Genomic DNA, 27,717 nt, shown 5'->3' with positions numbered 1-27,717 from the left:
CTTTCGTAATGGAGACTTCCCTAAACTGCCTTTAAATTAATTTAATTAAGTTCTAATTTAATTTAATCTAATTCCCACCTACTCTCCCATACTACCTCCTATCCCCCTTCCCTAATTTATTTTTATCTATGGCAATTGCCATCCTTTTTCATAATATATATTTGACTTTTTTGTTTTGTTTGTGATTTGTAGCTTGTCTCCCCTCCCCCACTAGAATGTAAGCATAATGAGTTCACAGGTTTTTTTTGGTTTTTTTTCACTCCTATATCTGAAATGCCTAGAATGGTACCTGGTTTATAAAAAACACTCAAACATTTATGGAATGTACAAATGAATTCATGAAACAAGTGAATAAATAATATCTAATAGAACCTAGAACCACTTATCTCACAAGAATAAAGATTAAGTAAACATTCTGCGCAATGCTCAGTTTATTAGTAGAACCAAATAAATAACGATTGTTGCCTCTTGTTTCTTATATCCATTCAGTCCAAAACTAGCCACATATTCCTGTGGTTTAATATTCAACTCATATCTACAGAACTAAATGCACAGGGGACATCCAAAGGGAAAATTATCTGAGAATATCATGTAAAACAAGCAGAAGCTAGGAACTCAGAATACTACACTGCCCTGCAAATGCAAGAAACATTGACAGTGCATTCTTAGCCACTGATCCCACCACATACCCTGAGCGTCATACAATGTTGTTTCCCCTCCCTGAAGATGTCATCTTAGAGCGACATTTTTGTCAGATGGGTGGAAAAATGTATATATATACATATATATATAGAGAGAGGAAAAACAGAATACAATGAAATGCAATACGTAAAAATGGGTTTTATCCAGGCCAGGTATTTTCTTTCTTCTGGCTGGAAACATCTAAAAGCATAAAACTGAAGATTCACTCTTCTGATCTAAAACAATGCTTCTCAGTGATCCTGATCAATTTTTTATAAGTTTTCTTCCATTTAGAAAAAGGCTTGCTTTCAAAGTATAGGATATTCAGGACTCTAAAACCAACACTGAGCCCAAGATTTTGTAGAGTGAATTTGATAGAATGAAATCATAGTCACTCTCCTGCAAACTCTCTACAGCCAGTTCCCACCAAGTCTACCTATTATGTAGAGTACTTTTTACCCAAATATTAGGATCAGGCCATGTCCAGAAAGACCAAATTTTTTTAACTCAGTAGGACCTTTCCTTACAAATGTACTAATTCTCATCATTTTAGGATGCTGTGAAAGTCCGGGGAAACTGATCTATTTCAAAGCTCTGGCCTGAGGTTGCTGGGTGACCCAGTCCAATTTTTGAGTTTCTTTGAAAGCCATTCAAAACCAAGTGAAATGTAAAAAAGGTCCTATTCAGAAATGCAAATATTCAGCTATCTCTGACTTGTGATAAGTAAAACAAACAAAATCAGGAATCTGGCTGAAAACTCTTGGGAAACATTCAGATCCCAAGGACTCAGTCCCAGGGACTTTTACAAAGCAAAAGAAGGCTGAACTGGTTTCTACTCAGGCTTGTTTCTTTTATGCATCACAAACCAAAATTCATGTTTCTAGAAGTTTTGAAAGCTCCCCAAGACAGGCGGTGGAAAAACATGGGGCTTTGGAGTCCATCAGGTCTGGATTCAATAATTACTGATTGCATAATTATTGGGAACCTTTCTTAACTTCTCTGAATCTCAGAGAAGTCCTATCTGCACAATGGACATCATAAGACCTATTCTGCAAGGATTATAAGAGGATTGGCAATAATGTATGCAAAGGGCCTGGTCAAGGCCATGGCTCTATCAAATGTTTAATAAATGAGGGCCTTTGTTATTTTTTTCCACTTCTAGTCAAATCCATTTGGCCAATTGCAAATGGGTGCATTTATGTGTCACATCAGGAAATGTAAGACAATTAATTGTCCATCAGTTGATAACTACTGAAGTGGAGAAAGTCATTCATTCAGAGCAGTGAGCTTTTTGGTGGTGGTGGTCTGTCTTTGTTTAGGGGCAATTTCTGTTTTTTTAAAAAAATTTAATTTTATTTAAAATATTAATCTATTTATTTATTTAGAGACCAGGTTATGAGACTGGCTAATTTTTGTATTTTTGGTAGAGATGGGATTTCACCATGTTGTCAAGGCTGGTCTTGAACTCCTGGGCTCAAGCAACCACCCGCCTTGGGCTTCCCAAAGTGCTGGAATTACAGGCATGAGTCACCACGCCTGGCCGAGATTTCTCATTTTTTTAGGGATTCTTTCCTAGGCAAAACATTTGCATGTGCTCAATTTATAGCCTAGAATTACTGGTAAGATTATAGTTAGGTAAAAGTCAAAATTCAATTTCTAATTTTAAAGGGCTTTTCACATAGTCAATTGGTAATTTAAGGTTCCAATTAATTCTGAAAGGCAGCATCCACTTTCCTTATGGAAAACCAAGATCTCCTCCACATTGGGCACCAGTGCATAAGTCTGTTCTTTAATAAACATTTCTGTAGTCTTCCATCAAATAAAGTTTGAACATTGCAGGGAAAATCCAATGTTTCATTAGAATGTAGGTTCCACCATAAAATTTCTGAGGTTGATGACAGTGTCTTGGGTTTATTTTCTTTGCCTTTCCTCTATCAGTAGATTTCATCTCCAGTCTCAAAGCTTTGGAGTCACTACTAGTGTTTATGGCCATTGTTAATGACCTTTTTAAAGGAAAAGAATTGAGATTGATTTTCCTTCTGGGACCAAAACATATCATCTAAAATGTTTTCTGACCCTCTGGTCTCAGAGTTGTGCCTGCCATTTTGAGTGTGTTTGTGTGGCATGGGGGTTGGGGTTGGGAAATATATAGCATTTGCCATCTGCTAGAGAAGCAAAGATTTGCAGAGTGGAAAAGAGGAGGTACGAGGAGGTAGAACTGTAGAAAATTGCTTCCCCAGAAGTTCATGTATAGGAAAGTCAAGTTAATGCCACATATTTGGAAAAGGCGATCCCCTAGTATAGTTTTCTCTGATGGGATTTTTAAAAACCCAGATAAAGTGGAAACGTCTGACTGTGAAAACCTGGTGATCTCTACAACATAAGGATTTCACTTCCCTGAGAGGAGGAAGGGAATGATTTTATAACCTCAGACTTCTCTGACTTAACAAATAGGGACTTGGTATCAAATATGTCTGGGAAATGCTGACGATTCTACCCATCTAATGCCCATAGGAATATGGAAAGAGAAATTCTGTTGTGACAAATTCATAGAACTACCTGGCAGAAAAGGAAGAGTGATATTGCCTCCCAGGGAACATTTGGCAATGTCTGAAGACATTTTTCACTGTCACAACCGAGGGGGTATGCTATTGGCATCCAGTAGGTAGCGGCCAAGGATGCTGATAAGCATCTACAATGTCCCAAACAGTCCCTACAACAAAAAATTATCTGGCCCCAAATGACAATAGTGCCAAGGTTGGGAAATCCTGCTTCATACCTATTCACATTCCATGGAACACTTTATGTACTGCTGTCTTAGTCCCTAATCAGAAATTCTCAGGTAGAATGCTCACTAGAATTAATCCTACTTCTAGAAGAGTTCCTTAAAGAGAAACTATATACTCAACTCTGACGCTCAAGTTGGACCAATTCCTAGATACTGCTGGCATATTCATATATTCAAATTATATCACTGATATGGGAAGCTCTGTTCGAAGCATAAACCTAAAAAGGAATCTCTATATATGAACTATCAGTGCTATCACATAATACTAACATAATGAACATGATAAGGATATAACCCTTGTTTCTTAGAAATGCCCATCCACATTTATGCTGTTCTTTTGAAGTTTATTACTCTTGTCAAAGTTACCATGCAGAATGTCTATTGATCAGCTGGGCACATCTGTAAACACTTACAATATCTGCCACTTCTTTTAACCCTCACCCCCACCCCTCAAAATGAGTGATGCTGCTTGTTGATTTGCAGATTCATGGTCTGGTGAGACAAGTTTGAGACCTCGTATTTTCAGCTCATCCTTGAAAATCCTGCTTGGATTTGACAGACCTTGTTGGCTCCCTGGAATCTCACCTACATTTTATGGGAAATTCAACTTTCCAGAGAGAAGAGCTTTCAGATAGCTATGGGACTTGCAACTATGACTTTCAACTTTCACTCTTGAATGAGGCTCCAAATGTCTCAATGGTGGCACTATTTCCAGATTTGGGGTAAGCCAATTCTTTGTTGTTGGGGTTGTGCTGTGCATTGTAGACTATTAAGCAGCATTCCTGGCCTCTACCCACTAGATGCGCATAGCACCTGCATACCCATCGTAACAACCAAAACTGTCTCCAGACATTGCCAAATGTCCACTGGAGGCTAAAATCACCTCCCAGTTGAGAACTATTGAATTATACTAAAGTTCTCAGAAAGTCTTTCAGCAAGTTCTGAATTGATTCAAATTGACTTGGTGAGGTCAGGGCACACAGAGATTCTTTGTGGAAGGGGGTTGTAAAGGGCCTGCTGAACATCCACTCAACAAAGTCAGGGGCTACAGCTAAAAGGGTTGGGAAGCCCCCATCTATAGAAAACGTGCCGTGTACAACGTGAAATCAATTCCCATGCACAACAATGAAGATCCCAATTACAATGAACAAACACGTTCTTCTGAACAGCACTTCCTCCCTGACATCATGTCCATGACCCTGCACCCTGCAGGGGTCTCAGATATGTTATGTCTGATTCAAAGACAACCAAAAAGAAGGAAATAATGATTTCACCAAGAAAGGACACATACCAAGGCAGGAATAGGTGAGTGGGCTAGGCGGGACTTTTATTAATCTCAAGGAAAACAAACAGCACACATTTTTGGGAAAATGCTTTCATTTTCAAAGGAATCTGGATGTGGACTGGGTAGCAGTCGATTAAAAACAAGGGGGAGTCTGCATATGGCCAGATATTTACTGGAATTTACTAGGAAGAGATGCAATGAAAGTCTAGATTCCCCTGGGAAAAGGGAAGCAAAAACATGCACTACTCCCAGAAGCCTTTCAGTTTAGCTGCATGGGTGGGATGGGGAGGAGGGAGGAGGGAGGAGGAGAGAAGGCTTAGGAAAGAGAAATCATGGGAAAAAGCCAATAAAAAAGTAGGAAAGATTCTATTTCTGCTGAGCTCTGACTGCCACACCCCGCTCCCTTTTTTTTTTTTTATCACATTACAGTGCAGATCTGAGATTAAAAACAGCTTCCTAGAATGTGTTAGAATTTTTAAAGTTGTGAAATAAATCCAGATCTACTCTTTATTTCCTCGTGAAGGAAAATACACACTCTGAATATATTTATGTTAAGAAATTTTATAAATTAACTTATGTTGAAAATTTTCCAACTTACAGAAAGATTGCAAGAACATCATAAAGATCTCCCTTATCTCCTCATCCTGAGTCCCCAATTGCCAACGTTTCACCACATTTCCTCCTCCCATCTCTTTCTATATGCTATTATCATTTTGTCTTTCCCTGAACAATTTGAGAGTAATTTAGAGACATAACATCCCATCATCTCTAAAACTCTGTTTCCTCAAATCGAGGACACTCTTTTACATAAATACCATACGACTCTCTAAGTCAGGATATCATCATTATTAATACAACAGCACTAAATAATCCTATGTCTTTCTTTTTAATGATTCCCTTCTACCAGTTAGCTCTTTACTTCCATATTTCTGGGCTAATGTGATAAGGAGTTCAGCACCTGAGTAGCTGAGCTCATTCATTCATTTCAACATTGTTTATAGTATGCCTAGTTTGAGAAAGGCACCCAGTTTGAACTGTGGGTTTCATTAGGCAGAAGGAAATTAAGGTATGGGGCAATTAAATAAATGACTGGGGAGACAGGTTTTTCACTTAAAATGTGTTGGCTCTGTCTATATTTCTTCCTCTGTCCTAGCAAAGAAAAAAGAAGCAAACACAGTCTGCTTTTTCCCTGTTATATTTCCCTCTGTTCATTTTACCAAGTTCCCAAAACATAACTGTTTTATTCACCTGCCACATGGACTAAGGAATACAGAGGTAGTTGTGAGAATGAGGAGTGATGAGAGGAAGAGGATGCAAGAACAGGGTTCAAGGTGGTTGACTGTCCTACCAATGGGAATGAACAATACTCAGCATTGCTAAAAGAAGAGTTCAGTCCCTGTAGCTTAGTTTTAGCTCAATAAATAGTTTGGAAGACATTCCAATGCATTGAATATGCTTTATTTCAACCAGAGAGTTATTATAGTGAGATTACATTTTAGTAAATTTTATCATTTTTCATAATTCACTTGTAAGTGCTATAGCATCTTACTTTCTGCAAGGAAACTCATCACCATGAACATCTATAAAGTCTCCTAACTGGCTCTAACAAAATGTATCATCCTGACTATCTATATACCTACTAAATACTTAGATTTATTACCTCAAGTTATTCCATTTATATTAAAAATGCCAGAGATAGCACCCAATATGTGCTTAATACTGGTTGTTGCTTTTTTCTTAAAATCTTCTGAAAACCCCAAATCTTGCTCTTTTACTTGGTTTAAGACAATTTTCTTATATTCATTCCCGATTTTCTTTGCTTATCCCCTAAAGCAAAACTTGTAAATGGCTCAAATTCATTTCGGAACATTTCAAATATTAGTAATTACACTCTGGGATAACATAAAATCTTACATTGTAGACATACCCTTTCCACTCAGGTTACATTTTACCATTTCATCAACTAAACAATGAGATGAGGGGATTATATCTTGGCTTAAACCAGTAGCTTAAAATTCATAAAATCCTAAGTTCAAATCCTAGTTCAGCCACTTCCCAGCAGTGAGACCCAGAGACCACTACTGAGCAGTGAGATCAACTAAGCAACTTCTCTGATGGTGCTGACTTCATCAAGTAGAGAGGATTAAGTTAGACAAATGTGGGTGAATTGTTTCGCATAATTCCAAGCTCAAAGTAAATGTTCCAAAATGTAAGTGGCTGTTATAATAATAATAATAATAATAATAATAATAATAATAATAATATTAAAGTCCTCCCTATAATTATGGGAGGAAATACATTGTGTAAAAAATTAAGTGGGAAAAAAATCTGCTCTTTTGTGGATAACTGAAGATATCAATTCATTCACTTTCTGAGATATTTCAGAAGAAAATGGCTTAGGGAGAATCATCTGAACTATTTCTCATTTTAATGCATAGACAACCTGAGAATGAACATAACAGATTAATCAGTGCTTCTGAAAACAGACCATCTGTCAGATTATAGTTTAATTCAGGATGTTGCCCTAAAGGTGGGGAAAACATTCTATCTGGCCACTGAGAAAGAGAACTGATAATTATCAGTCAATTTGCAGTCAATGTTGTTGCATAAATTTAAATTTCTTGGGGCCCTCAGTGTAGAGTAAAAATGTGAATGAACAAGAGTTTGTTTTTTTTTTTTTTTAACACTGTGGACATTAAGTTTTGCAAAACTAATTGACTACATTTACAGTCATGGAGGAGAAACATTGCCTCAACTTGGTTTCTTCTGATATGTCTTTGAAACAGAGCCCTGCAAAGCTAATCTGCTCAACCTTCACCTACTGGGTTCAATGAATATGAAAAGCTGCCTTCCTGAAACTTTTGCTTCAAAGAGGGAATGATCTCTTGGAATTCAAGCTTCTACAAGGTGGCTACCTGGTGTTTTCCACTTTTGCCTTCTCCTAAAAAGCATCAATCAAGCCTTGCCCTTTCAACCCACTGAACACATAAACATGCTTTCTCCTTAACTGAACTTATGACCACGATGAACTTGAACTCTGAGATGCACAAGAGGAGCGTTTGTTTTAACAGCTGCTTTTACAATGAAGCCCTGGAGTTACTACTCTCAAGACCCCTGGTTCTGATAGGCCGTCTTTTCACTGTCCTCTGCATTTTCGAATGCCCAGCTGTCAGGGAACACCCACTGAAGTTTTCCAAAACAAAGGCATGAAACACAAGAAAGGCAAGAGAATGCTAATCACTGGATACATGGGCATCTTATGGGGGGACCCCTTACATGTGGAATAGGGTTTTTCTCCCCAATTTATTTTTATAAATTTATTGATCTCTTTGCTAGTTTATTATTAATTGTTAGAGATGTCCTGTTGCCTGAGGTTGCCCTGTCCAATATGGTAGCCACCAGCAACAGGTAGCTATTTAGAGTAATTAAAATTACATTAAAAATACAGTTTCCTTGTCACTTAACCATGTTTCAAGTGCTCAGTATTTAACCACATGTGGCTAGTGGCTTCCATTAAAGGAAGGCAAAAATAGAGAACATTTACATCGCTGCAGAAAGCTACTAGATTCTTTTGGCCAAGGCATAAGCTCTTTCTCATAGAAGAAAGGGGATGCAGATCTTGCTAAGAGTGATGGATTTCTGGGTTCAGCCTACATGAGTCATCTTCCATACCACCCCTGGACATGCTTTCCTTGGCTGCCAATTTTCTATTTTATAAATTTCAGGAAAGAGAGGTTATGGTCATTAAAACGATTCATGACAATGATCCCACTTTAGAGAAAACAACAGCAACAAGCAAAGAAGATGGTGTGGAGATCCACACATTCCACATCTTTTAATTGGTACCCATTAAATAACAAAGGGAAAAAGTACCCTCAGACCACAACTCTCCACCTTGTGTGGAGGCCAAGAACCCAGTAGGGAGAAGGCTGAAGGTTAGGTTCTCCACTCATCCTGGCTCTTAGACCACTGAACTCACATTTGGGTTCTAATGGAATGGTGATTGGAAGCATATTCTCTGATAGGAGGTTTTTAAAAGTTCCATGCCATCAGCCAGGCAGCATCTGTCACTTAAAATGACTGGCCAGTTGCACATTTAAAAGCAAAGATAAAATTGCTAATTTATACTTACTGAATAAATGTCATCAGTATCCATGAAGGTACCTACCCTAATAACAAGTTGTAGTTTTATTTTAATGGTGATGGTGAAGCTGCCAGGAAAACCAAAGTATCAGTTCTTTAATTACATGTGTTTAGTATTCACTTAATACTAAAATTTCTCTTGCTCCCTTAGAACAAAGAGCTCTAACTTGTTCACTGCTGTATCCTTAGCACCTAGAACAGTCCCTGGCCTACAGTAGGCACTTAGAAAGCATTTGTTGAAAATTGAATGCCTGTTTTATTTTATTTTATTTTTTAAAGAAATGACCAGAGTTTTTTTTTTTATCCTCCCCCAACCACCTACCCCTGGTATTAAAATAAATCTTCCTCAACTGCCATCACTAATCACCAGGATTCCCTCCTAGCCAATTATGCTTGGACTGAACCTCTACCTCCCACTCCACATTCCAAAGTTTCTATTTCTTTCCATTCCAGAAGGGCAACTCCACAACAGGAGTGAGGGAGAGGACCTGGACTCCTCCTCAGAGTCCAATAACCCTCCTAACCCTGCTCCCCCGACCCATGGACTTTTTAAATCCATGAAAATAGAATCTGTCAAGCTACCACGAAATAGCATCAGAAGGCAGGATCAGTCTTTCATAGGCATATAATCTCTGTAAATACTGGAAAAAGATTATTAAAAGCCTAAGTTTTGTCTCCAGTGAAATAGATGCAGGCAAGTATTTTGATTGTTCTGAACACATTAGAGATGAGTGCTACACAGAACTAAGGTAAACTTTGTAAATTCATATGTCGTAACACTTTGTTCCACAAAAATCGATCTTATTTTTTATACTCCATACTGATACAGCCAAATAATGTGGCTCTTGTGTTTTAAAGATGCTAGCAATATGTTTAAACATGTCTTCATTGTAATAAAAATATCATATTTTATAAAAAATTCATATGCATTTAATGTGATATTCCTTATAGTCAAAATCTTGATGTCATCCTCCTAATCTGGCTAAAAATGTATCCGTAAAATGAAAGAAAGGAATATTTTGCCATTCCCTAAACAACAGTTGTTTGAAGCTTTTGTAATTCCTGGTTATGGGAATTTACCAATAACAGGAATGAATTTGGATTTTCTTTTGCCAGAATAAAATGGACAATGTCACAATTAGTTAAATAATGTTGAGGCTAAATGAAGTTTGAGTTTTAGGCATATCCTTTATAGAATATAAACAGGAGCCTAAAAGTTCATTCTGAACACAGGTTGTTTCTTTCTGCCAAAACAAGATTAATAGTCAGTACCCTATCAACGAGATCCTATCACTGAAGTAGATTATCTGCTAGTCAAATGGGTTTCTAACAGCACCTCCCTCATAGATTAAAACCAGGTTAATGTGATGTGTATTTGCTTAATTTGGCTTGTTACAGCAAACGTTAGCCATTGTTATCTTCGTTTCCTTTGGAGAAGTTACCTTATTTCTCACCTTATTAAAAATAAAGTCTAACTCATATAGGGACCCTCCTTACCTTGGTCCTTTCACCCATGAATGCCATAATAACCTATACTGCAAAAAGGTGGCTCAGGAGGGGGATGAGGTTCAATAGGCCTCCGGGTCATTTCTATGATTTAGATTTTTTTGAAAAGGGTAGGCTCTCTTGAAACTTCCAAGGTAGTTGCTGTCATATTTTATTTTCCTTTAATAAGGAATGCTTTCTGAAATGTATTGCAGTGAACAAATAACAAAATTGACAAATGCTGTAAGCTTTTTACAGTTATCTGAACACACAGAATAAAGTGTAATCAAATTTATGCACATTAGGTTTGCTTTTTCCTGTACCTAGCTGTCTCTTATGTGTTCAGAACCATTTCTTCCAATCACCTTTTTTTGTCTTCTGGCTATATTTTGTCATTATCTACAAATTCAATAAATGGAGCATGCATATTTCATAGTTGAGACTCAATAACTCAGGACAACAGTATTAGAAAAGAAAAAATACCCAACAAAATGTTAAGCCTCATATATTTTTGTTTATAAATCTAAGCATCATTTCCAACTCAGAAATACGTTTTTAAAGTATCCCTTTAAAATACATACTTGAATCTGTCTAATTACACAAAGCTAGATACTTGGCTACTCAGATTTGAGGGAGGGGTTGTACAGGTTGGAGGGAATTTACAAAATTAAAATGTATCTTTTTAAAACCAAAAGAAACATATACATTCATTTCTAACCCACAGAGCCTACTTGCCTTTACAGTCTGCTGATAAACACTGATTTTTTAAACATTGTATATAAAATTAAATAACATGAAAAAATAAATATGCTTTATTATATAACACATAGAAATCTGTACTGCTCAAAATATTCAGAAAATTCTAGGTGTGGCTGCTTAAAACTGTGTTTAGAAAATATGGTAGTGATATTTACAATCTTTATTTCTTCTAGGGAGAGAAACAGTGAGGTTATAAAATACTGATATCAAACATTTTCTCTTCCTACCTACAGAAGCTGCAAACTTTAATACGAAAATGAGGTAGACACAAATTCATAAGTTAGCCAGGCAGAAACAAAAGCACAATTCCTTCGTGAGCTCATAAATTCTCATTATTTGGGTCGACAAGCATTATTCCAATGCACCTAAAGCAAGGCTCAGAGAACATTTTTAGGTTTGTCATGAAAACCCCAAACAAGCAATTTCTCCTAAGGAAAAGCACAGTTTCCAAGGTGATCAGCAAGCAGGTTGACAGGACAACGCACAAAGGAATGCTGAAGACCCATCTTGGATATATGGTATCACCTAGAGGACTTTTAATCTGTGATTATCTATATGAGTTAGCTTTCTCTAGAATGCTCTGGATTTTTAGCCTACTTTCTGCTGTGGTTTGATGGTATAGAGCTCTCTTTACAATTTACTCCTCTAGTCATAGGACATATGCATTGTCTCCTTAATGTCCTGGGACTGACTGCAGGAGTCGACTGAAAGGCATGTGAGTTTAAGAACCTTATTTCAGGCTGGGCATGGTGGCTCGTGTCTGTAATCTTAGAACTTTGTGAGGCCAAGGCGACAGACCACCTGAAGTCAGGACTTTGAAACCAGCTTGGCCAACATGGCGAAACCCCGTCTCTACTAAAAATACAAAAATTAGCCAGGTGTGGTGGTAGGCACCTATAATCCTGGTTACTTGGGAGGCTGAGGCATGAGAATCGCTTGAACCTGGGAGGAGGAGGTTGCAGTGAGCCGAGATCACACCACTGCACTCCAGCCTGGGCAACAGAGCAAGACTCCGTCTCAAAAAAAGAACCTTATTTCAAAAACAAACATTACCAAAAAAAAAAAAAAAAAAAAAGAGTCCAAAGGCCCATTTTAAAGAGGATAGAAAAGGTTGAATTTCTGGAGGATGTTTCTCACCATCATGATTCTTAAATCCGCAATGACTTGAGCCAGAACCAATGGCTGATCTAAGATGGGGACTTAAACCCTAGGTTCACAGAAGCTTCATTTTAGGGATGCTGGAAGCTATATTAATAGTGATTTGGGGTTTCTTTTCTAAATACTGCTCTTTAGTAACAAGCGTTGAAGTAGGCTATCTCCATTTTGACCTTGGAGAAGGCTAATTCACACAGCAGTAGTTGCTTATTGACATCGTCTACTGCATGGGAGTACTTGGAGAGAGAAAGCAACCAGGCAGAAGGACTAATTGCTACCCTTGGTCTCTGATAAATCTAAGTTGCTTGCTGTTGAAAGCAACATGTTAGCACCTCCAACATACTTTTTGTTGTTGTTAGTTTCACCGTCAGTTACAATGATGAAGCACCATGGAAGTGGCTTATGGCTATTAACACAATTACTGAGGTATGCTTACATTTGGAATTACTAAGATATTACACCAAAGCATCCACAGAAATAAACTTACAACAAAATCAAAATTCTACAGTAAGAATCTGAAAGACTGCCCTCTCACTCGTATATTTAAGAAAAGTAATATATGACAAAGATATCTATTTAAAGAAAATGATTTTGATTTAATTTTTTAAAATCACAATTAAAAGCCTTGCAGAAGTGGCCTTGCTCTTAGACTATAGAGGCTTTTAAACACATATTTGAATAATGATAACTTTATAAAGAAACCATTGAAATCATATAGGTGGCAAAATGAATTTAAAAATGCATGCACTTGCTTCTGTGCATACTAGAGTATTATAATTTCTTTCTCTCTCTTTCTTCCTCTGTTTCAGAAAACTGTGTGCAGGCCCAAGGAGAACAACTACATGAAATAAACCTATGTTTTCAGTTACAATAATTAGCAGTTCCTGTTTTAAAATTTAAATATTTATGCTCTTAAAATGTCTGCAGGAGAGGGTAGTGATCCTGTGTAAAAAACAAATTAGCGTATTTAGAAAGTGTTTAAGGAAGAGAATACCATGGAAATTAATTTACAGTTCTCTAAGAGTTATGTTTTTCCCCATTTTCCCAAATAATTCTTCCTGGAGAGGTAAATATAGAATAATCAATGGAACTGAGATGATCAATGGAATTGAGTCTGGGAAGGGAAATGCAGATTTCTTTTTTTCACCAAACCACAAGAACATACGATAAATAGGCTTGTGTGTTTCTTCCTAAAGGTTAAGAGATTTTTTTTTTGGTCAAAATTAATGAACTACTACTTTTTGGAGAGCTAGTAGACTTTCTAAAACATAACTCTGGCACTGGTATTGCTGTTGGTTGAGTGAACTGGTGAAAATATAATGAGCTCAAGAGGGAATTTCATGAAAAATAATATATAATAGGAGATGAGGGAAGTTGGGAATGTCAGAAGATGTTCCTGACATTCTAAGGTTATTTCTGATCTTCAGAAATGTTCATCTGGGGAAGGTGCCATTATTGTAGGGAAAATGCTCCTAGTGAACTGACTAGAGTAACAACAGATCAGAGCTCTCTGACTCAGAGGGGGCATTTCTTAAGTTCTGGAAGAAAATACTTACAGTCCAGCTAAATAGTACCAGTGGAGATAATGCTCCAAATTCTTCTAGATTTCTACTTAATAGGAAGTATGTTGATTATATAGTTAGTGTTATACCTGCAGACATGACCCCTGCCATTGGAACCCTTGACTCTTAGAAATGTCAACAGGTATTAACCATGTCACTTCACTTAATCTGCTCTTTAGCTGGTTTCAGGGATGGTTAAGACTTCTCAGAACCATATTGGGTAAAAAACATTCTGGATATGACTTAATATAATACTTAATTCAGCTTCAGTGCAATTAATGTATTTACAGGACCATTTTTACTCTATTTACATGAAGCAGCCCTAACAGCTAGCTCCACAGCTTATGGGCACAACTCAGCCAAAGTATAGTTTTGACACAGCTGATCCTTCTGTTTGCCAAGAGCTGCCCCTGAAGTTTGCATCATATTTACAGTGGCAAACCTGTTTCACCATGTCAGCTGCTGGCTAAGCAGATAGCAAAGGAAGACTAGGACCAAAGCAAAAAATGGTCCCAAATGGGCTTCCTGTCTCTCTGCAAGAGAGAGAACATTTCTGACACCCTGAAAGGCACCAGGTCACTTGTTCCATTTTTGGTCTTTTGCATTTTCAAAACGATTTTAGTCTATTTTGTGGGCACAGCCTTTGTAAAAATTATGTTCAGAGCTGTACCTGAGTCACACAGGCAAATTACAGTCACTGAAGAAAAATTGCTTTGGCCTCAATAAGCAGGTATCTTTCCCAAAAAGTCAAAACTACTATAGCTTAGAAAAGGAAAGAATGTGTGCTATTGAGTTGTCTGTTAAAATCACTGTGTGTGTGTGTGTGTGTGTGTGTGTGTGTATTTAGGCTAAGAAAAGGCAGCTACTTCTTGGCACCAGGTCCTATATGAGGTACACATATTCTGTAAAGTCACTTTGGCAGTATCATAAAAAGTTAATTCTATTATGCGCCAATATGGAGAAAATAATAGACTATTTATAGCAGAGTTTCCGGGATGCCCTTGTAAGTGTGACAATTATCTGCCGCAGAGGAGTGCCCCAGAATACCTTGAAATTAGATAGTTTGGTTAACAAACATGAATAGTTAGGGCCGTACCGAGCTCCAAGGGCCAGTACTCCATGCAGCGTCGTGTGGACAAGCATGTGTGTTACACTGCTCACGATCGGGAGGTTTATCAAGAATTTCACAGCTCAGATCTGGAAACCGTTCACCGTTGGACCGCTGACAGACCACCAGTCTTGTTCTTATGCCTCCACCACATAGCTTAGTGCACTGGAAGAAGGAAAAGGAAGGCTGCAGTTATTTTGTCTGAAAGGCCAATGACAAAGTTTCTTTCTCTCTAATTTCATAGCCAAACTCAATTATGGCATTGGGCAAGGTAAGCCTCTGACAGATGGAACCAAGGTGAATTACAATAGAGATACGTTAAACAGACCAAGGCTCTCCTCCCCTAATGGCAGGTATTAGTTATTAAGTGCTTTCTCTTCACTTGCACTGAGGGCTTTTGCATATATTATCCAATCAAGAGGAATATAATTATTTGTCCCATCTTATATATGAAGCAAGTAAGGTGAAAGGAGGTTAATTAACTCGATCAAGGCCAATCTGTTAGCAAGTAACAAAGATTCTTTTTTTTTTTTTTTTTGAGACGTAGTCTTGCTGTTACCCAGGCTGGAGTGCAGTGGCATGATCTCGGCTCACTGCAACCTCCGTCTCCCAGGTTCAAGCGATTCTCCTGTCTCAGCCTCACAAGTAGCTGGGACTACAGGCGTCTGCCATCGCACTCGGCTAAGTTTTTGTATTTTTAGTAGAGACAAGGTTTCACCGTGTCAGCCAGGATGGTCTCGGTCTCCTGACCTCGTGATTCCTCCCACCCCGGCCTCCCAACAAAGATTCTTTGAGAAATACCAAACCAAACCAAAACAAAAATAAACAAACAAAAACTACCCAATACCAAACAAAGGAGATAGTGACTTAACCGGTTCTATTTTCTGGTAACTTCCAAGAAGCTGTCACCAATCCTTGACTCTTCTCTGACTCCAGTCTCCATAGCCCTTTATGACGCTAACCTATTTTACTGTATCTCTGAATCTGAGGACAACTATGACTTTCCCCTTGGATGAATAAACAGTGTGGTGGGAACACTGGATAAGGTTCTGACTCCTGGCTAAATCTAAACTTCTGAGGCAGGAACACGTTGTGTTTCTTGGACAGTGTTGCCGCGCTCAAATCCAGCAACACTGACATTTGGTTTCCCTGCTGTGTCAAGGCCAGATCTCCCACAGAATTTGGAATGATCTGGTCTGTGCTGACAGCAAAGCATCCCAGCAAGTTCGTGTACTCTCCTGGCTTGAATCCAATTACAGAAGCTTAATCACAGGCCCCACAGGACATAACTTTTCGAGGAGGTTTTGGGAAATCCATAATACATGAGTCACAAAGCCTCCTTCCCTTTTCTTTCTCTTCAACAAAGCTCTCCAGAATGACATAACTGTCAATGAAAGTCAACAATAATCCCGTTATGACTGCCTATGACTACTAGGTTATGTGGCTGAAACCATGAACTGTGGACACGTGATTTCATTTAGCCAAGCGTGTGGACTAACATGCCCATCGATCTCATTTGTCTTTTTCCCCCTCGTGGCACTGGCACCTCCCAAGTGTTATTTCTCATGTTTTATTTGATAAATGGTATAGTCAAGACAGAACAACTCAACAAACTTTAAATATGTGCTCTCCCTGTGGATTCAAGAATAGAGAGATATATTCTTAGTTAATTAAACACAAAGCAATAAGCATCTAGGCCCTATGTATAATATGGGCTCAAACCCCCACTTAATCACAGTATTATTAATAATTATTCTTAACATTAATTATTATTATAGTATCAGTTGATTAAAGGCTATGTGCTAGGCATTTGATAGATACTACCTCATATAATGGTCATAAATACTAAGAGGTTGGTGCTATTATTATCCTTATTCACAGATGAGGATATAAATATTTGGCAAAGATACTACATTATTTGCTGAGGTCACAAAACTTTTAAGAGCCAGAGCTGGGAACAGGACATGGTTTCCTCAGCTTCCCCTTATCAGTCATCACAGGCAACTCTGAAAAGGTAGTAGCTAAAGAATTCCAAGAATACACAGCTAACTACTCACTTCCGCAATAAAAACATATCATCTTTCATGAGAATTATAACACCTATTCAATCTGGCTTCATTAAGAACTTGGAAGGTTGGGAGACATTATGCCATGGGAACAGGGCATAACACAAACACCCCAAAACTATGAAGAAGAAAGAGGGCAAGACTTCCATGGACCGGTTTAACACATATTTTCAATCACTTTAAAAGCATCTACTTTTTATTCATCAGAGGTGAACAAACAACTTAAACCAGTATTTATCTGTATTCTCTTCTAATTTTGCTCACCTATGTACCCAAACTCTTAGTGGTAATAGGAACACTTAAAAATAGTCCAGAATTTAAGAAGACAGGTTTCCTAATTAATCGCCACTCCAGAAGCTTCTATTAGAGCTAGTTCTTCTTCCTTAAAATAAAATCTGAATGATAAATACAGTTTGGTTAACACAATTCCTCTGTGTTTATAGATAGATAGTTCACTCTCACCTCTCCCCAGTTGCCATAAGCCCACTGAGGACAAGGGCCGGATTCACAAGCTCTTTGCTCATCAGGTTTTATTCTCTCCACACAGTCGTTTGCGGTGTATCCATTTTCGTCCTGACATACAACAACACGCCGCTGGGATCCGCCAGAACAGGTACTGGAACACTAAACACATCAGTTGACAAGTTAATTCTTACCTCAATCTCCATCTTAGGGACACAAAAGCAGCTGGTTGAAAGGTTAAGACAAACGTGCTGAAAAGCATTTTCAGGTCATCCACGAAGGACAAAAAGCAATCAGGAAAACCTGACAACTTCCCCATTGTGGGGTTGTTTCATGTACATATCCTATAGACACACCTGGAGGGCAGAAATGTGTCTTCTCTTCTGGCATGCCTTAGGCCCTCCACAGGGGTTCCATAAATGCCTAATGTGACTTCCAAAGCAGGGCACTTACTGTCTTTTTCCCCTCTGCATCTCTAAGAGGCACAGAGGTGTCGATGGACACCACAGTTTATTTGAAAATTCTTTTCAAAACTTCAAGTGCCTATTTAGAACCAATATTTGATTTCCCTTTCAACACAGAGGTCAAATTACATGCTTAATGAATTGCCAGTTGTTGAAATTAAGCTTCTGTATGAACTCATTCAATTACTCCAGGAAAACATCATGGAATGTCATTTAGACATCACTTCCTAGCAGATAAAATGTTCCTTTCTCTCTGTTTACAACAGCCTGAACTTCGGTGGCTAATGGTAGCAAGACTTGTTTTATAAAATATTTTATATTTTACTTCCTCAATGAACTTAATTGAATTTCATCACGACAAACCTCTCTTTGGCCGCACTTTCAGCCTAACACCCTCTCTTTCATGGTTTGTTATGGTGTTGTGTGTATTTCATTTCATTTCCCACATGAGCTTCTCATAGCTCACTTATTTATTTACACCTGAAGTGTTTTCTTCTTTCCATAATTTCCTTATCTTTTTAAACCCAAAATGTTTGCTAGTGTCCTTTACTCTGACCCTTGTAAAATCAGTTTGCCTATAAAATAACCATCTGGTCCTCAAAGCAATGTATTTCTCACAATTTATCAAGACTCAAACTGCATTTGCAAGCATGTTGTTACTTCCAGGTTCTGAAGGCTGATTTTTGTTTTCCAGCAAATTGTAGCTCATATCAGTGTTATTTCAAAATAGGCTCGATCAAACATTGCTTCTTGCTGGTCAACTTCTTCCGTATCAAGATGTGAATACATTTTGTTGCTTATTGAACTGGACCACTGTTAATTTCCCTGCCCATGATGGTCAAATTATAAGTGTTTTTAAATCAGTACCTGCACTTTCATTTTATATTGGGTTTAATTTTTAAATTTACAGCCAGATAATAGATTTATTAGTTCCTCTTGAGAAAATATTTAGGTACTTTTCAAGTTATAAAAATGTTACCTTTATTCTTTGAGGATTCTGGTATACTTACTCTAAATCTGAAAATATTCATTTCCTACTTTTTTTTTTTTTTTTTTTTTTAGGTGGGGTTTTGCTCTGTCATCCAGGTTGGAACACAGTGGTATGATCACAGCTTACTATGGCCTCCACCTCTCAGCTCAAGCAATCTTCCCACCTCAGTCTCCTGCATAGCTGGAGACCGTCAGTGTACACTACCACACCTGGTTAAAATTTTTAAATTTTTCGTAGAAACAAGGTCTCACTATGTTGCCCCAACTGGTCTCGAACTCCTGGCCTCAAGCAATCCTCCTGTCTTAGCCTCCCAAAACGCTGGGATTACAGGAGTGAGCCACCATGCTTGGCCTTACTTCCTACCTTCCTACTTTTAAACAGCTTAGTACATAATAAAAAACAGAGAACTATTATTTTAATTAGCTTTGTTTGGGGACCAGAATTTAAAATGTTAGGAAGGGCCTTTCACGGTATAAATAGATTTGTCATCTATATCTTGGTCCTTGGGTTTTCTCCTTGATAATATAATCTTGTATCATTCCTTTATTATGTCACCTGTCAGCTTTATTGCCCGAGTAAAATATCAGGCTCCTTGAGGAAAGGCTCAGTGTTATAACTTGTGTCCCTATTATGTCCCATAGTGCTGGTCACAGGATATACTACCTGGTCCAGTTAAAGATTCTGGAAGGAACAGCTCTAGAAACTCCATGGTATTCTCTCTCCAATACAGCTGATGGGTATAAGGATGAACACCTGATCCACAGCCAACCAATTCACTGGCCACCCAGGGAGCAACTGGATGCTTCCTACTGAGAATCCAACTAAAGTGCTGGTGACAGCTCTCAACTTGGGTCAAGCAGTTGCACTGCACATTCTTGAGCTGTCTGAACACTGAGCCTGCTTGGGTCTTTATACTCCCACAGACAGATGAAGTATTGTATATAACCTTTCTCCAGGTCTAATTTTGCCATTATTTGATTAACAGGGATTCTTAGTTCCATCCCTCCGTGTTGCAGACTTTCAGTCTGGACTTCTGTTAACAAAGTCCCCTGTCCTCTTTAAATGACAACATTTTCTTAGGTAAACATTTTTTTGAATAAACTTTGTATCTATTAGTGAAACGCACTTGAAATTTGTCATCCACAATGGACAAAATAAAGGAGAATGGCCTTTAGAGAAGCAAAGGGTGATAGACATTTGTTTTTTTCTACCTGCTCAAATCAACATCCTTTTCCTTACATCTGGCAGCCCAATTTCCTTTAAGAAAACATTCCTCCCCACAGCAGATGCCATCTTGGTCTATCAATTAAGACACTCTGCCCTATCGTGGTCAGAGGTGGACAACTGGACTTTCCTGGGAATTTGAATCCTCAGCAGAATTACTCAAGGGTGGCATAGGCTTAAAAGCGATTCATTCAGACAGAAACTCTCTAAAGAAATTATCCCTTAGTTACTCCTCTATCTAGATCAAGGGTTGGCAAGCCACAGCCCAAAGACCAAATGTGTGCTGCCACCTGTTTTTAGAAACAAGGTTTTATTGGAACAGGGCTGTGCCCACTTATTTACATATTGTCTATGCCTGCTTTTGTGCTGCAACACACAGCTGATTAGCTGTGACAGAGACTGTATGGTTCACACAGCTGAAAAGATTTACTATCTGGCCCTCTGCAGACAAAACTTGCCAGCCCCTGAGATACAGCCCTGAAGATGCTCTGGTCCCTGTCCCTACTGGGGCTAAATGAACAGCATTGTTTGTTTTTCTTTCACTTGAAAGAGTCAGTTTCCTTTCTTTTGTTTGCAAAACTCCTAATTGGTAACACACCTTGCTCAAGTGTATACAGGAATCTATCATAAAATGAAGTTCTTACTCCAGAAACCACTGAAAAACTTGATTCCCATTCTCCAGTGTTTATAACACTTTGCTGCCTTTTCTGCCATGGAAGGCAGAAAGACCATGTACAGTTTGTGTACCATGCAATGCAGTGCAAAGATGACGTACATCCTTCATCTTCCTGGGAGTGGGTCAGACACGTCAAGCTAGGGCTGAAAAATCACATTGTCCAGCTTCAGCCTCACTTAACTTAGGAGAAAAAAATATCCAAACAAAAAACAGGCACAATGAGGAAAAGAATGGTATTACCCATCGCCACAAAAAGCTTACCTAATCCTCCCTAATTGGGAGCTCTGCCCAAGGGCAGAATCATTCAATCTTAAAGGAATGCATCATCCCCAAATGTAGTCCTAAATAAGTATAGCACTAAAAAGCTTTCTTTAAATCCTAGCGCTATCATTAGACTACACATGTGTGAGTTTTGAATTATGTCAACAAGGAAAAACCATGAGACACTCAGCGATTACTTCCCTGGATCACCTTTTACTTTGTCTGAACTGAAATCTCTTCTAATCTAGGGCAAAGGAAGCCCAACAGTGGAAAGCAAGAGAGGGGGATGGGATAGTGAGGGTCTTGGGCAACTTGGCAGCTGTTCTGCACACAACCAGCAGACAGTGGGTGCGCAAATGCTCAGTGGCTAATTAGTATTCATCAGAAAGTACATCTAATTTACTGAAACATAACCATGGTGGGAAACAGACAGCTTCCTTCTAATTCTTTTTAGCCCAGAAACAATTAAACAGAATTAGCAGTACTAGAAGGAAACTAATAGTAAACAATTAAAAAGAAGACCCCTGAATAATTAGTAAACACCTAACTATGTCCCTATCCAGGATCCCTTAAACCCCCACCCCGCTCCTGCAGTTCCATTTAACATGTCTGGTATTGCACAGCATATATTTTTTTATTTAGTAAAAAGTTTAAAACATTCCAAAGCATACTTTTCTTTTGATATCAGATATCTGTCAAGGCCTTCCTAATTTGAAGGACAATGATAATGATAGTAATAAAGATAACTTGTCAACATATATTAAGTTCTCACTCTGGCAGGCAGGGCACAAAGCACTTTATTTGCATCATCTCATTTAATTCTTACAGCAACCCAAGAAAGCAGGAATTATTGTTATCCTCATTTTACAGATAAGAAAACTGAGGCTCAAAGAGGAGAAGGGACCTGCAGAAGGTCCCCAAATTTAAAAGTGTAAGTCTTTGGATCAAACCAAGGCATCTTCCCTCAGCGATTGTGCTGGTAACCTTTAGGTTGGGGCACTTTTCTCCTAAGCACAAATCTTGCCTAGACTAGTACTTCCCCTTAATCCAAGACAATGACCTACTACTACAAATTACACAACAACCATGCCACTTTGAGACGGCATCCTTCTGGAAAATAGTAGAAAGGAAAGTGACTTTCATTAAGAATTCCCTTTCAGAAAAGTTTCTCTGTCTTCTTAACTCCCCTACAGGTATGAGCTGCCTGTGGCCTCCAGGATGAATCATGATGGTATTCTTGGTACCTTCCAGGAGGTCATGTGATCATATCACCTAGTCACGATATCCCCTTTCTCCACCCAATCGAGGCAGCTTATAGGTGCATGCAGGCAGTATCGGTATCATCAAGGGCTGTAATTAACCCATTACAAGTTACTCAAAGCAAATGAAAATGCACAATGTCAATCCCTTGTAAAGAAAAAAAATGCTCTAAAGGTGTTTCTAGTCTCTTTTCCCCCAAACCAACCTCAAGTGAAAGAGAAGCAAGCAAACTAAAGAAAGACTTCAGGGAATACTCACTGCTCCCCAGGGGCCAGTTCTCCACTGGTTTCCACCGAGTACGTGGGTGCGGCTAGGGCTGGCGCTCCGGGGACGATAGTCCTCATTTTGGAAGGGGTGCTGAGCTAAGCCACTGTCTGGGGTCCTTTGAGGGCATGGTGACATGGAACAGTCCTGGTCGGTTTCTGGGATATAATCCTGGTCGCACTCACTCCGATCGATCACATGGTCACTATAGTTGACACACACCACTTGCCGGGTTGCCCTACCTTGCCCACAGGTTACAGAGCACTAGGTTGAATGTTCAGAAAGAGAAAGGGTTAGTCATTTGGTGGAGGGGTTGACAATTCCTGAATGTGTATTTCTGTAAATGACCCACCACTTTCCCAAATTTCTCAGGCCAAAAACCTTGGAATCACCCTTGTCTCCTCTCTTGTTTTCCCACCCCATATACATTTCAGTGAGAAATCTGTGAGCTCAGTATTCAAAATCACAAAATATAACCCTTTACAACAAAAATCAAATCCTATCCTTCCTTCCAGTGATTTTCCAATTCATCTGAATAATATCCAAAATCCTTACACTGATCTACTAGACCCTTTATGATGTGGCCACTGACTACCTCTTTGACCCATCTACCATTCGCCACTCACCGCACTCCAGCTATGCTGGCCTTACTGATGCTTCTCGAACAAGCCAAGTAACACTTCCATCTGAGGGACTTCATACCTACTGCACCTTTTGCCATACCACTTAGATACCCATGTGGGTCATTCCCTCACTTCACTCAGGTCCTGCTCAATGTCAGGCCTTTTTTGACCACCCTCTCTAAAAACACATCCCATCATTCTCTATTCCATTTCTCGTCTTGACTTCTTTCTAGGACTTATCAGTACCTGTTGCTACATTACATTACTTCCTTATTTGTTCATTGACTGGATCATCCATTGGAATAATCTCCATGAAGGTAGAGGCTTTATTATTCATTCTTCACTGCTCTTTCTCTAGCAAGCTTTCACCAATATCTGGTGAGTAGGCAGATGGATCTTAGAGAAGATGAACTGACAGATGGATGGACAAATGGATGGATGGACACATGGATCAGTGTTTGGAAGCTCAAGATGTGAGAGTGAGATTATCTACTATTTATTGAGTAGTACTTTCTGTTAAGCATTTAACATACATAATCTCAAATAATCCTCACAACAGCCCTGTAAAGTAGTATTCTTTTCCGTCTTCTTTAAGAGCAGAGCAAACTGAGACTCATGGACTTAAACCAGATTGCTCAAGGCCATGCAACAAGTAAATGCCAAGGTCTGGGTTTTTACGCAGCTCTATTTTATTGCACCTCTCAAATTTCTCTCTCCATATTGATATTTATTGAGATATTAATCTCCATTCTCCCTATGACCTCTCCTCACTTATCCTTTTTTTTTTTTTTTTTTTTTTTGAGACGGAGTCTTGCTGTGTCCCCCAGGCTGGAGTGCAGTGGCGCGATCTCGGCTCACTGCAAGCTCCACCTCCCGGATTCACGCCATTCTCCTGCCTCAGCCTCCTGAGTAGCTGGGGCTGGGACTACAGGCGCCCACTACCGCGCCCGGCTAATTTTTTGTATTTTTAGTAGAGACGGTGTTTCACCGTGGTCTCGATCTCCTGACCTTGTGATCCGCCCGCCTCCTCACTTATCCTAATCTATTTCCTGAACCCTGGGCTTTTTGCAGGGCAGAAAACAGAAGCTGCCTAAAGATAAAAGTTCTACTTTTATAAAAACCCATAGATGGTGCTTGGTGTACAGCAGGCAGGTTCACAGCACTGGATGAGGATTCCCACTTCCCATTCTTGGCAGGGGAAACCAAGAGCCTCTTGACTTTTAGGGACCACAGGATGCAGGAGGAATCCAGACTCAGAGTAAGAGCCTCTCCCCTCACTCTCCTGACATTTTTGGTCCTCTACAAACCTACTGCATACTAATATGACTCAGTGAAGACTGGGATTTCTGATCAACCCAACAGGACAGGCACTCAAGCAGACTGTAAACTGATTTATTCATTTTTTGAAAATGTGCATTCCTTAAACACTTAGCTAAGAATCCTTGCACACTTGGCCAACAACACATAAGTGGAGCAGAACAATTTAAATCATAAAACAAAGCCAGCTCTGACATATTACCCATTGACATTTCCAAGTGGCGGCCCCCTCCGCTGACTCCTCATACCCCTCAGTGTTCCCCCCATTCCCCCAATTCCAAATAATCCACTGGCTTACAGAGCTCCAGTCCAAGGCCTTCCATTGCCCACAGGGTGTCACAGAACATTCTTCCTTTGCCACTGGTCTAGGCAGGGTAGCACAGGCACTCTCGTCAGCCACAGAGCCATTCTCATCTCGGCAGCTGACGTATCTCATCCGGGTACCTTTCCCACAAGTGGCTGAGCACTGGGTGTTGGAGTAAAATCATGCAGTTATGTTACTTGGAATGGCTGTTTACTGGACAGTAGTCCACTTTCTATAGTCATGCCAGAGAACATTAGCCCCCATCCTGCCCTCCCCACTTCTCCCAGTCTATTTCTTACTGGGGTCCAAGACCCAAATCGCCACTGGGTTCTTGGTGCACTGTATGTGCTTCTCCTCGTTTCCGGGGCAGCTGGGGGAGGATGACAAGATGGTAATTCACAGTCCTAAATGTGATGGGGGAAAAAAAACCAAAGTCACTTTCAAGTCAATGCACTTTCAAGTTAATGGTCACGGTGGATACAAATGTAAAGGCTAAGAATTCTAAAGCTTCAGATTTCTGTGTGAATCTGGGCAAGTCACATGACATCTCTCAGTCCCAATGTCTTCAATTGCAAAATGAGATGTAATCTTAGTCCGTTTGTGGGTGCCTTAATAAAGGGCAGGGGTCAGCGTGATGATTTTTAAAGCCACATTTATTCATCCATTTGTGTAAAAAGAGAAAAAATATTGTAAAAGGACATGTAAGTCATGACATAGAAGGCTATCATTTTTTGTTTTTGAGACGGAGTCTCGCTCTGTCTCCCAGGCTGGAGTGCAGTGGCCGGATCTCAGCTCACTGCAAGTTCCGCCTCCGGGGTTCACGCCATTCTCCTGCCTCAGCCTCCCGTGTAGCTGGGACTACAGGCGCCCGCCACCTCGCCCGGCTAGTTTTTTGTAATTTTTAGTAGAGACGGGGTTTCACCGGGTTAGCCAGGATGGTCTGGATCTCCCGACCTCGTGATCTGCCCGTCTCGGTCTCCCAAAGTGCTGGGATTACAGGCTTAAGCCACTGCACCCGGCCTGGCTATCATTTTAAAATCATTAGTTGTTAACGTTTTACAATTCTGAAGTCCAAATGATGTTCTCACATTTCAATTAATTTCTTAATCAGAATTTACTAATCATGAACTTGCTTTCCCAGTTTGCCTAAAGATAACATTAGAATCCCAGAATGTCAAATGTAGATATAAAAGGTGTATTCAATTGGCCAATGCCTGGAATTTATATAACACCCCTCAATCATTCAGACGAAGTCCTTGTTATGAACTAAGGTCATCTGTGTACAGGTAATATTCCAAGATATGCAAACAGGAACAAAAGTACACACCTGCTCGGATTCACTCTCAGCCTCAGTGGTTAGCAACTACCCTATGATTTAATACATATTCCTCAAATGCCTAAGTGTGCTGTGCACAGTGAAAAAGTACTGAGGCACAGTGCAAAAGTGCTGGGGCTTGGTGTCAAATATAACTGAGACATCTTTGCCTTAGAAAATCTACGTGTGGAATGTGAAATTTTGTTATTTGGCTCCAGACTTTGCCTATTCCTCTGTTTTTGGTCCAAAGAAAGGCACAGGGAACTTTTTGCAAAGTGAAGAAATTATCCACATACTGCAATGGTAGGAGCCATCCCATAGTCAAATGGATATAATAGAATAACTTAAAGGGAAATATATTTTGAATCTGAAAGCAAGCTGCTGATGCTTGCTGATGCTCAGTTCTTGATTGCTTGAGATGCCATAGCTAACATTTTCCAGGCATTCATCATACTGTGGTTTGGAACATTTCAATACAATAACATATTTTTTATTATAAGTCACATGTGTTGGGTGGTTAATTGATCGATGATGACAACATGAACAGCACTGCCATATTAATTTATTTTTTTAACACTCTTTTTCCATCAACAACCCACTCTGAAAGGCAGCAGATTGAGGGTGCTCAGGATGGAGACAGTACATCAGCCACATGGGGCTTCACTCAGAATGTGAGTTCTGGGAATAGTCTGGGTTCAAATGCCATCTTCAGCAATTAGCAAAGCTGCTATGCAAACCCAAGTGTTCTCTTTATACATTCTCTTTACATACATGATGCCAAAATCAAGGTCTGTATAGAATAGTATGCTAGTGAGAGGTTATCCACCAGCTTCTTGCGAAAAAAAGATGTGTGTGTGTGTGTTTATAGACATTGTGTGTACACAAACACACACATATTACATGGATGTACATACACATACATATGTATACATATGCTTATTTATTGTAAATTTTACTGATATAAAGGATGTATAGCAATTTTGAAATAATAAAATATACAATTATTTATTTTAAATTCCATACAATCAACTGATTCTCACAGAATACATTTGTTGATTTTTGCTGAACTTTTGAACCTGTTGCCCACCTATATTTGTAACTGCCAAATGAGTATAGTTCAGGCATGAATGTTAGTTGATATATTCTTTATGTTTAAGGGTAGGATGAAAGTGGAATGATGAAGATGTATGCCAGAACTTGACTCACTGACCAATGATGTGGAAGATGTCTTTGCTGAATCAGATACTTTTCAGATATTAGAAGAATATCTCCACATCCTTTTGTTCTATTCACAATGTAACTGCTACAGACACAAGACTCTTTTACATTTAATCTGCATCATTAACATTTTCTCCATTACTTTCTTAAGTCTAACCAATCAACCAAATAATAAATTAAGCCCTGAATTGCAGCACTTGCTGATTCTTGTGGTGTAAATACTCTCATCATGGCCAATTTCAAGCTATGAACTTGATGTCAATGAACACAGAGCTGGGGAGAGATATGTGGTAGCCCACCCTTACA

At 39.1% G+C, this 27,717-nt stretch overlaps 1 protein-coding gene and 2 long non-coding RNA genes across 8 annotated transcripts in view; 2 read left to right on the top strand and 1 right to left on the bottom strand.

Moving 5' to 3' along the window:
- The window catches only part of LOC103882005, a 28,869-nt gene extending 17,662 nt beyond the window's left edge, over positions 1 to 11,207 (top strand). For all 4 annotated transcript variants that reach the window (XR_643667.3, XR_002519959.2, XR_001899746.3 and 1 more), the window contains 2 exons: positions 3,953 to 4,191; positions 7,541 to 11,207. This is a non-coding gene — a long non-coding RNA (uncharacterized LOC103882005). The remainder of the gene's footprint in view (positions 1 to 3,952; positions 4,192 to 7,540) is intronic.
- Positions 1 to 27,717, bottom strand: part of ADAMTS9 (ADAM metallopeptidase with thrombospondin type 1 motif 9) — a 174,601-nt gene that overhangs the window by 64,608 nt on the left and 82,276 nt on the right. For all 3 annotated transcript variants that reach the window (XM_009200388.3, XM_003894219.5, XM_003894220.5), the window contains 5 exons: positions 25,178 to 25,282; positions 24,873 to 25,040; positions 22,629 to 22,898; positions 17,495 to 17,656; positions 14,955 to 15,131 (listed from right to left, as the gene is read on the bottom strand). In XM_009200388.3, coding sequence (XP_009198652.1) covers positions 14,955 to 15,131; positions 17,495 to 17,656; positions 22,629 to 22,898; positions 24,873 to 25,040; positions 25,178 to 25,282 — 882 coding nt within the window. The remainder of the gene's footprint in view (positions 1 to 14,954; positions 15,132 to 17,494; positions 17,657 to 22,628; positions 22,899 to 24,872; positions 25,041 to 25,177; positions 25,283 to 27,717) is intronic.
- LOC103882006 lies at positions 16,775 to 20,106 on the top strand. Its single transcript, XR_643670.4, has 3 exons — positions 16,775 to 17,241; positions 17,580 to 17,645; positions 19,591 to 20,106. It is a non-coding gene; the product is annotated as an uncharacterized LOC103882006 (long non-coding RNA).

The sequence above is a fragment of the Papio anubis genome, chromosome 2, assembly GCF_008728515.1.
Source record: "Papio anubis isolate 15944 chromosome 2, Panubis1.0, whole genome shotgun sequence".
Taxonomy (NCBI): domain Eukaryota; kingdom Metazoa; phylum Chordata; class Mammalia; order Primates; family Cercopithecidae; genus Papio; species Papio anubis.
The sequence above is the reverse complement of the archived record's forward strand: the minus strand, read 5'-3'. Positions and strand labels throughout refer to the sequence as shown.